General features: G+C 42.9%; 2 protein-coding genes across 4 annotated transcripts in view; both read left to right on the top strand.

The window, feature by feature from the left end:
* Positions 1-1697, top strand: part of LOC115559953 (inhibitor of nuclear factor kappa-B kinase subunit alpha) — a 9275-nt gene extending 7578 nt beyond the window's left edge. For 2 of the 3 annotated variants that reach the window (XM_030379182.1, XM_030379180.1), the window contains 4 exons: positions 391-538; positions 805-854; positions 975-1074; positions 1329-1697. In XM_030379182.1, coding sequence (XP_030235042.1) covers positions 391-538; positions 805-854; positions 975-1074; positions 1329-1388 — 358 coding nt within the window. In that variant the 3' untranslated portion in view covers positions 1389-1697. The remainder of the gene's footprint in view (positions 1-390; positions 539-804; positions 855-974; positions 1075-1328) is intronic. The other variant, XM_030379181.1, reaches the window with a different exon arrangement.
* A 193-nt stretch (positions 1698-1890) lies between these two features.
* On the top strand, positions 1891-9371 carry erlin1 (ER lipid raft associated 1). Its single transcript, XM_030379183.1, has 12 exons — positions 1891-2005; positions 2725-2853; positions 3252-3333; positions 3444-3490; positions 3584-3645; positions 4176-4301; positions 4418-4491; positions 4658-4716; positions 4813-4904; positions 5080-5169; positions 6225-6304; positions 6931-9371. The coding sequence occupies exons 2-12, from the start codon at positions 2741-2743 to the stop codon at positions 7096-7098; spliced, it is 993 nt and encodes a 330-aa protein (XP_030235043.1). The 5' UTR covers positions 1891-2005; positions 2725-2740; the 3' UTR covers positions 7099-9371.
* Positions 9372-9710: the final 339 nt, after the last annotated feature.

Raw genomic sequence — 9710 nt, 5'->3', positions numbered from 1 at the left:
ATATGTCGTATCTTAAAGTTCTAATACGAAAGTTCTGAGAAGAAAAAAAAACTATATATATATTTGATATAATATTTGTTTTATTAAGTCATGTAATAGAGGGATAAACTTAATGCGCACATAATTATGTATCTGGTATGTACGTTTTCTCTTTGTTGTTATCTGAGTAGTAACTTCAGCGAACTGTAAATGGGCTCTGAATTGACTTGAAGGAAACCATTACTACTAAGCTTGCATGGCATCCGAATTGAGAAATGTGATGATATTTAACCAACGTGTCGTCTTCTTGTTGGCATGAAGGCCCAACAACAGAAAACCTATGCAATGCTCCTTTACACAATTTCCAGAAAACATGTCTGATTTTGTTTTTGGCTCTCTTGTCGTCAACAGCACCATACTGGTGTGTAAACAACGCATCGTCGATCTGTTCCCTAAGCTGGAGGGGGCGGTAGAGAGCATCAAGGCAGCGGAGACGACAGTGATGCAGATGCAAATGAAGCGACAGAAAGAGTTCTGGTATCTGTTGAAGATTGCCAGGGTGAGTCCACTGACCCCCAATAAAATTCACTTAACATAAAACTCCCTCACTTCGTCATATATGAAGTACAAAGGCCATTGCTATGGAAGCTGTAAAACCATAATGTTGTTTCTTGTTAATAGTATTACTGCTCCATATGTGTTCAGATTTTTGCTTGTGAAGTACCATTTCGTTTGCTCTTATAGCTAACATATACTTTGATTGTTGACTTTAGCAAAAACGTTCTGCTATATTACTAGATATTAACTATTTTATAATGTTGTTAGGCCCAGACAGAACCTCAGTCACTACCAACTGTTCCCAAGACAACTGCAAGGTAAGCCCGCCAACATTAATGGAAAACCTTTCTCTTGGTGTCTGTGAATACCTATCGATCTAGAATGTTCTTTGAGCGGAGCCTTGAGATGTGTTTATCTTATGGCTGCTGGTCTTGCAGTGAGACGGTTCATCAATTATTGGAAGAGAATCAGCATTACCTCAGTCAACTGACTTCTCTGCTTCAGGACACGACTCAAGAGACTGGAAACAGTGTCATGGTACAGTACCGTCTTAGAGTACCATATTAAGCGCTATATAAATTTCATTTATTATTACTTACAGTACTAAATGTTATCAGTATTCATGTAATGAAACATACAGTATCCATTTAATGTGACATATACAGTACTCATGTAAAGAAAAGTGTCGTACCTCTGTGGCTTTTGTTCGAAACCTTACTTAATATGGGCAAGAGCGCTCTTCGGTTGATCAATATGAACCCTAAAGCCCCCTTTCACCTTTTATTTTCTAGGATGAGGACTGGAGTTGGATACAGCATGATTCAGGAAAAGCTCAATCTCTGATCTCATAAAGTTGTATATAATGAATGAAGCCTGCCTGGTGATGCTCATCTTAATATATGAAGAACCATACACTGGCACAATCCTTTCTGATGCACACTCAAAATATCATGCATTTATTTAGCACCATATGTATGGATTTATATTTTAAATTCCATGTTTGAATGTAATGCCAGTCTGCTGTATTTATTTGTTGGAGTGAAGAACAAGAATTTGACTGACAAAACGTATTACCTGTATGTGCAAAATGTATCTTTAGATACCGATTTGTTTGTCAAAATGTTACATAAATAAAGAATGCCTGTTGGTTTGTTATCGTCCGTCAGTTTGTATATTGAGGATTGTTTTTAGTTACAAGGAAACTGACAGAATGGAACCTTGATTACAGCCATATAGGATAGATCAAAATGATAGTAAATAGTCGGCAGCATATAGGAACTTTCAGATACATTACTTTCAGAATTTAAATTACTATTTCCCTTTCAAATGACTACCCAAATCAGCAAAGAAGGACCACACTGGAACAGAGTGGGGAGAAGCAGGAGTCAGTAGGCGGCGGTAGAGAGATGGGTTCAGGCTGTCGTGAACTGAATGATACAGAGAGAAGAGGTGACTGTCCAGTGGAGTGGTAATTAACGCCTTTTTACGTGCAACCTTTTCATAAATAGAGAAACGTTTGTACAACGCTTATTTAACATCGGGTTTAGTGTCATCGACGAATAAGAGGACAGAAATCGATAAGAAGCGTTCACTTCCGAACCTGCTCCTTGGAGCTAGTTGCCCCTAGCTCGCAATGCTATCGTAACATTACTACTGCATTTCTAATAATAGCAGCATGGGGCTTGAACGCCACTGTCAGTGAGTTGATACTTTTGTAGTAGCGTTTCGTGTTTAGCTCGTCCGTTAAATTTGTATTTCAAGTATATAGGGAAGTGTGTAACTGCTCGGCTATGCTAGCCACAGTGAATGACCACTGTGTAGCACCCATTGAGCTAACGTTACAGGCTAACCTACACAGTGAACGCTAGCAGGCTGTGCAGGGCTCTCTTTAAAGTATATAGTGATCACATTCTCGTTGTACGACTTTAGCATGCTTTAAAGATGGCCTGGACGGCATATCGTTGCACAATTAGTCCGTCACAGGTTCGAGTACTGATGTAGTTAATAGTAGTAAACCCTTACCAGTTGATAACAAAACTGCACCTAATCCTATCACCATACGCTCTACCCTATTGGTTGGGTGTTACATGTGAGGCTAGTCCCATATGACTAGCCACATTGAACAACTCGACACTTCACTCTTTTCATGCTTGTTTATTTGAACTCGTCATGTTGTCGTCTCTGCAGGTAAGTGCAGCAGAGGATGACTATGGCACACGTAGGGGCAGTAGTGGCTACAGTAGCGGGACTCATGGCCATCCTTCTCCACTCATCCATTCATAAGATTGAAGAAGGACATCTCGCGGTTTATTACAGGTATTAAAGCATTGTGTTTTATCACAGCAGTTATCTTGTTCATTTATATTTAACTGTTCTTGTCCAGGGTCTAGGTCCATTAATATACTTGTGTGTTTCTCATGTATTTTTTACTTTGTTGCATAATGTCGGCAGTTTGGTTAAAAACAGGATAGCTCACTTTAGTGGCATGTGAACAAACAACCAGTCAGCTCAGATTCCACTGTTCATGGCAGTTGACTTCAATTCGACCTAAATTGCATGCAGACAGGTGAACAATCAAACAATGCTATGGTATCAAGATATCATATAACCTTTTATTATGAGTACTACCAACTAACTGTGTGTGTGTGTGTGTGTGTGTGTGTGTGTGTGTGTGTGTGTGTGTGTGTGTGTGTGTGTGTGTGTGTCTGTGAAAGGGGAGGAGCATTGCTGACTGCCCCCAACGGCCCCGGGTATCACATTATGCTCCCCTTCATCACTACCTTCAGATCAGTTCAGGTGCCCTCACATTCTCACTATGCCAAACATACTCTTGGCTTGAGCCACCAAGCAAAGCCGTTTATGTTCTGCAAGCTACATGATGACATTGTTGCACCCTCTGGTTTCAGACTACGCTTCAGACTGATGAAATCAAGAATGTGCCATGTGGAACTAGGTAAGTGTTTTGGCCAGTCTGCGTCAGGCTTCTAATGAAGTCTGAACTTGGAGCAGAGTCTACAATGTTTTTGGTGTCTTCCTTTTTCCACAGTGGTGGTGTGATGATCTACTTTGACAGGATAGAGGTAGTCAACATGCTGGTCCCCTCGGCAGGTATAGAGCATGTTTACACAAAAAGCAACTTTAATGACTTCTTAACCTTTACTCTTAAAGATCCCCTATTTTACCACCAGGTGAGATGTGGATTAGCCATGATCACATGATCACGCAGTGTCCATCCAGATATTTGATGGATATTTCTGCCTATCCAGGCGACTGACCCAACTGGTATACTGATCTATTTGTCATAGATCTTGGTGGTAACTTGAGGCTAGATTGTGAAATGGATTATAATGTCTGATCCACATCCCAGCTGGTGGTAATAACATGTCCTTTCAAGTCACTTAGGTTTACATGCACATTCCAAATGCTCCTTTGTGACCGTATTATATTCCGGCTTCGGTATTGAAAAGCAACCAAAGACTAAAGTCAAACCACTGGGACAGAGATTGTGTAATCATTCTTTGTGCATGGCTCTCTTCCCTCCTTGTATGCTCTTGTTCTTGTGTACTTTAGACAAACAACCCATGTTTCAGCAAAAGCTTAATTAATTCCTGCGTGTTCGCTTCTTCCCCTTTCTGTAGTTGTGGAAGTAGTGAAGAACTACACCGCTGATTACGACAAAACCCTCATCTTTAACAAAATCCACCATGAACTCAACCAGTTCTGCAGCGTTCACACTCTACAGGAGGTTTACATTGAGTTGTTCGGTGAGTGGACATAGGCACAACAAAACATACACATGCCCAAATGAAGCATGCAGCTCTATGTTGTACTGTCACTCAATAATGGGTTTATCTGTGTTTCTTTGTTTTTATGCTTGCAGATATCATTGATGAAAATATGAAGATTGCCTTGCAGAAGGATCTGAATGAAATGGCGCCTGGACTCACAATTCAGGTAACTGGTGATAAATTTACATTTAAGTGACTCATTTTCAAAATAAAATAAATAGACCATGACTTATCTGTAAACCAAACCAACAAACTGTAACTGCTGTCAATGCAATCTTTAAACTCTCTAACCAATGATTCCCGTCGCACCGACCCCGTTCTCTAACCGTTAGGCAGTTCGAGTGACCAAACCCAAGATCCCAGAGTCAATCAGGAGGAACTTTGAACTCATGTAAGTGGGTCCGCTACCTCGCATGTCCTTAGTGACGAGTCTTGTGTCGAAGCAGGCCGAAGCTAAAGCTTGGACTCTGTGCCCTCGTGTCCACAGGGAGGCGGAGAAGACCCGCCTGCTCATCACGGCTCAGACTCAGAAGGTGGTGGAGAAGGAGGCCGAGACTGAGAGGAAGAAAGCCATCATCGGTAGCTATAACCTTTTGTACTACATTCCACCTGACGTATACGCTATACTTTTCCCCTCGACAACATTGTCGGAACGGCCATTCTTGTGTTATTGCGATGTCCCTCTGCCGCCATCTCTAGTACTACAAACCACCCTGAATGATACTTCTCTGTTACTGTGACTGTCCCCACGCAGAGGCTCAGAAGCAGGCCCAGGTCGCGGAGATCCATTTCCAGCAGAAGGTGATGGAGAAGGAAACCGAGAAGCGGATCTCTCAGATAGAGGGTAAAGCCCAACCGGCCCTCGCGCGTCCTCATTTAACTATTTATGATTCAGTCGTCTATCAGACGCTCTGATCCAAATCCACTCAGAGGGAACTCGGATACAGATCATTACTGATCAGGAAGGGGATAGTCCTCTCGCGCACGGAGGAGGTCAGGCTGCGCACTTAGTGGGCGCTTCTCGGTACCTTTTCTGACCGTGAGCCACACGCCCTTAACCAGTGGTTCCCGGAGTGGGAGTCGCAGGGCGCTGAGATGGACGATAAAAGGGTCGGCTTGGCTCAGGAGGTAGAGCAGTTGTCTTGTAACCGAAAGGTTGCTAGTTCAATCCCCAGCTCCTCCTAGCTGAGTGTTGATGGATCCCTGAGCAAGACACTTACCCTAACTGCTCCCGACGAGCTGGCTGTCGCCTTGCATGGTTGACTCTGCCGTCGGTGTGTCAATGTGTGTATTAACCGATGTAAGTCGCTTTGGATAAAAGCGTCTGCTAAATGCCCTAATAATAAACGCTTTAACTGCTGATCCAATTTAAATGACTGGATGAGGCATTAGCAATGAAATAATAATCCTGGTACATTACCCAATACCTTATTATTCGTAGGTAGAGCTGCTGATATATTTTGCCCTCGATATATTTATTTATTTATATATGGGATAATGCAAAGCGAGCCTGTCAATGTCGCATTATAAACCCAGACAGGTTTTAATTCACTACATTATTCTGCTTTTTACACAGCTATATTAAAGAAATCGAGTAGGTGGGAGGGCCTGGGCCCCCGTGCAAACATCCTGGGAAGAACCCTCAATACGTAACTTTTACCAGCAACTGGGGATGGACGACGTGTGTTTAGGGGTGGGCGGCATTTCCTCTGCTCACAAAGTGGGGGTTGGTGGGGTGGGGTGCTGACCAAACCAGTGGGAACCGCGGCCCCCGCCACCAGGCTGTCCTCTGCCTATGTGAGCAGTACGGGACCACGCATCTCGGGGGGGGGGGGGGGGGTTTCTGGTGGCTCGGCGTCGTCATGTGCGGCGTCTCCCAACACTGCTCCTTTGTTCCAGACGCGGGCTTCCTGGCCAGGGAGAAGGCCAGGGCTGATGCGGAATACTACACTGCCGCCAAGTTCGCCGAAGCCAACACGGTAAACTATGGCGTCAATTTGAACTCCACGCATAAGCAACCTTTCAACGTTGTGTTTATAATCCATCACATGCTAACACCCCCCCCCCCCTGCTCTTTTTCTGTACTTCATCCTATCTCTATTGCTCTCTCTCTCTGTCTCTGTGTCTCTACTTCATTCTATCTATTGCTCTCTCTCTCTGTCTCTCTCTGTCTGTGCTTCATTCTATTTATTGCTCTCTCTCTGTCACTGTGTCTCTCTCTGTCTCTGTCTCTTCTTCATTCTATCTATTGCTCTCTCTGTCTCTCTGTCTCTGTCTCTGTCTCTCTCTCTCTCTCTCTCTCTGTCACTGTGTCTCTCTCTCTCTGTCTCTTCTTCATTCTATCTATTGCTCTCTCTGTCTCTCTGTCTCTGTCTCTGTCTCTGTCTCTCTCTGTCTCTGTCTCTGTCTCTGTCTCTTCTTCATTCTCTCTGTCTGTCTGTCTGTCTGTCTGTCTGTCTGTCTGTCTGTCTGTCTGTCTGTCTGTCTGTCTGTCTGTCTGTCTGTCTGTCTCTGTGTGTGTGTCTCTCTCTCTCTCTCTCTGTCTCTGCGTCTCTACTTCATTCTATCTATTGCTCTCTGTCTCTGCTTTCTCTCCCCTCCACAGTTGAAGTTGACTCCCGAGTACATCGAGCTGATGAAGTATCAGTCCATAGCGACCAACAGTAAGATCTACTTCGGGCAGGACATCCCCAACATGTTTGTGGAGGGGGCCAAGCTGGGGCCCTCCCCCACGCCGCCGACCGACACGGACTCTGACGCCCAGGGTCAGTGATGGCTCGGGCCGTCCCACTGGGCCAGCCGATGTGGCCTCATCGGTGAGGGGGAGGCTTCTGCAGCTAAAGGGACGAATGACAACACGCTATTGGTCTTGATTTTCAAAATGACTGAGAAAGAGGAGGAGTGAAAGCGGAGAGACGCATATGATTTCCTTTTGGTTAATTCCTACATTCTCTTTGGAGAAATGTTTAGCGTGTGGTTTCAGTGGGATGATGGATGCCATATTCAAAATAGATTGAAGGTTGAGTCTGCCAGGGAAAGGTTCTCAGAGGCATGAATTTACTGAAATGGACTTCTGCTAACGAGCACTTCCTGCTTCGCTATGCTTGCGTTAATGGCAGACATTTTTTTATTATCTTCGTTGGAACAGCTTTCATTTTGTTAGGAGAGAAAAATTGGGGCGAGGGTAATTTGTCGTTGGTTATGTGCCCATAACTGGACTTCATGTGGTAACACTAATTCTAATGAGCTATGTGCTGTATGACTGTTATGAGGTGGCTGCGTCATTCATTCTCCATCCCCTCATAACCATTGATTTACTAGTTGGCTTTTTTCAACAAGAGAAGGAGCCTTAACACTTAATTTTGCTTTTGCTCTGAGTGCAAATGCTTGATGGCACGTTTGTGTATTGGTTGAAACTTATATATTTTTGAATGCAGATGTAAGTAATGCAATGGGTGACTTGGTGTTCTGTCTTGGAGTATGGGTCAAACAAGGGGGATCGGTGAGATTTATATCCAACAGGCCTAGGTTTCAAGAACTCGATGGTGGTAAGGGAATCCTGTGATATGCGAGACTGTTGTGCATGCGTGCATATCAGTTGTATTATTTTTTTGCTTATGCAAGAGTTGGTCCTTTCCGTTCTCTGAAATTAATCCGAAACCAAATCAGACATGAACCCTTGGGCCATTTCACCACGTCCTGTGGTCACAGTGAAATTATCAGACGAGTCAATTGACGTCAGAACCTGCATGAACGACACAACCGACACGTAATTCTGTTTTTAATATAAAAGGGCTTCCAGCAAGCACTGTTGAATGAAAACCGAGGCTGCAGTTGAAGCCAGTGTTGTTGATGATTGATTTTTCTGTGTTAGGCTGGTCATGTTTAGTGTTATTGATTTAAAAGGGTGTCCTTCCAACTGAGTCTTAAACACTGCACCAAACTGTGAAATCAACCAAGAAGGAAGAATCCAGGGCTGCTTCAGAATAAATTCAATGTCCTGACCCTGGTATTTATATAATGCCCTTTTCATTACCAGTCAGTTGGTTATTAGCGCCCTTTTTATTGTCGAAACTCCCAGTTAATTTGCATAGACGCCTATTGCGATGCTTACTTGATCATATTCTCATTAGTGCTTCAATATTTATAGCTTGAAAAATGTGCTTATTTATCTCAGGAAACTGGCAGAATTAAACGTTTGCGTCCACCAATGACCTGGAATGCCCCTACATAAGCTGTAAAGCTATGGAACTGTCTTCCTACAACCAGAATGTCTCTTACTTATGGGGATTAATACGCCTGATGAGATAATTATGTTAGGCCTACATAAAAAAAAAAAAAAACGTTTTGGGAATTTCATAGCAGAAGTGCAGTCAGGATTTCCACTGCAATTTACTTTACATGGCTACTAATTATCCAAAAGCTTGCTTATGCAAGATGTTCAAATTCTCGAAAGTAGTATATTAATATTAGCGGCAGAACGCTTAGCAATTTGGAATATAGGTGGTTTACATTCTGACTACTTGTGTCATTATTCTCCAAAATGCAGCGCTTTGCCTTTCATGTTGGACATAAATAGCCTCAAAAGATTTAGATTTCAAGCCTTAACATATCCAGTCCACCTGGAGAGAGCGACAATAATGGGGAACCACTTCACAAGGAGTCGCCTGGTTTGCACAAACTAGTGGAATATTGACTCAAGTGGTGGCCTAGTAAGACTACTGACGAGCCTAAACATTGGAGACATTGCCATACAATAAAATTAATAAGGAAAAAAAAATAACAGACTAGTGTGTGTATGTGCGTGAAAGATTTAGGGATTTGTTGACATTTGTCGTTAAGACTACCCTTGTGCTTTGGTGATTTGGTTAATATTACGATGCAAATGAGTTTGATTTACTTAATACGTTTTTTTTGTGAATGATTCTTTTGTACAATTTGCTAAATGGAAACATTGTCTCCTTGTTTTTAAAGGTTTATATGCAAAATGTTTTCATGCAGTTGGACAATGTTGTCAAATGTAAAATAAAAACTATTTTGATACCACTTTTGACATGGTTTTTCGTTTCCTTCTGAACACTGACCATACCTATAGCTGCCAGAAGGGGGCGCGCTTGCACTTGGCCTCCCCATGTTTGTCGGTGTAGGGGTGAGAAAACAACTTTTTAATTAATCAGATAACAAGTAATACGCGTGTAGAAAGCAAGGCTTGAACAACCGTTTGGAATAATACAAATAGCCACTATAATGGTCCCAAGTGGGGGGGGGGCAATGTGTGTGTGCCTGAACATCGTTGATGTGATTGTAGGCACAAAATAGGGTCTACGAGTACGCAAATCTGTGTTACAGGTGCACAAATCCTTTTGCTACAATTATTGCAGCGCA

The sequence above is a fragment of the Gadus morhua genome, chromosome 15 (assembly GCF_902167405.1).
Source record: "Gadus morhua chromosome 15, gadMor3.0, whole genome shotgun sequence".
Classification (NCBI taxonomy): Eukaryota; Metazoa; Chordata; class Actinopteri; order Gadiformes; family Gadidae; genus Gadus; species Gadus morhua.
The sequence above is the reverse complement of the archived record's forward strand: the minus strand, read 5'-3'. Positions and strand labels throughout refer to the sequence as shown.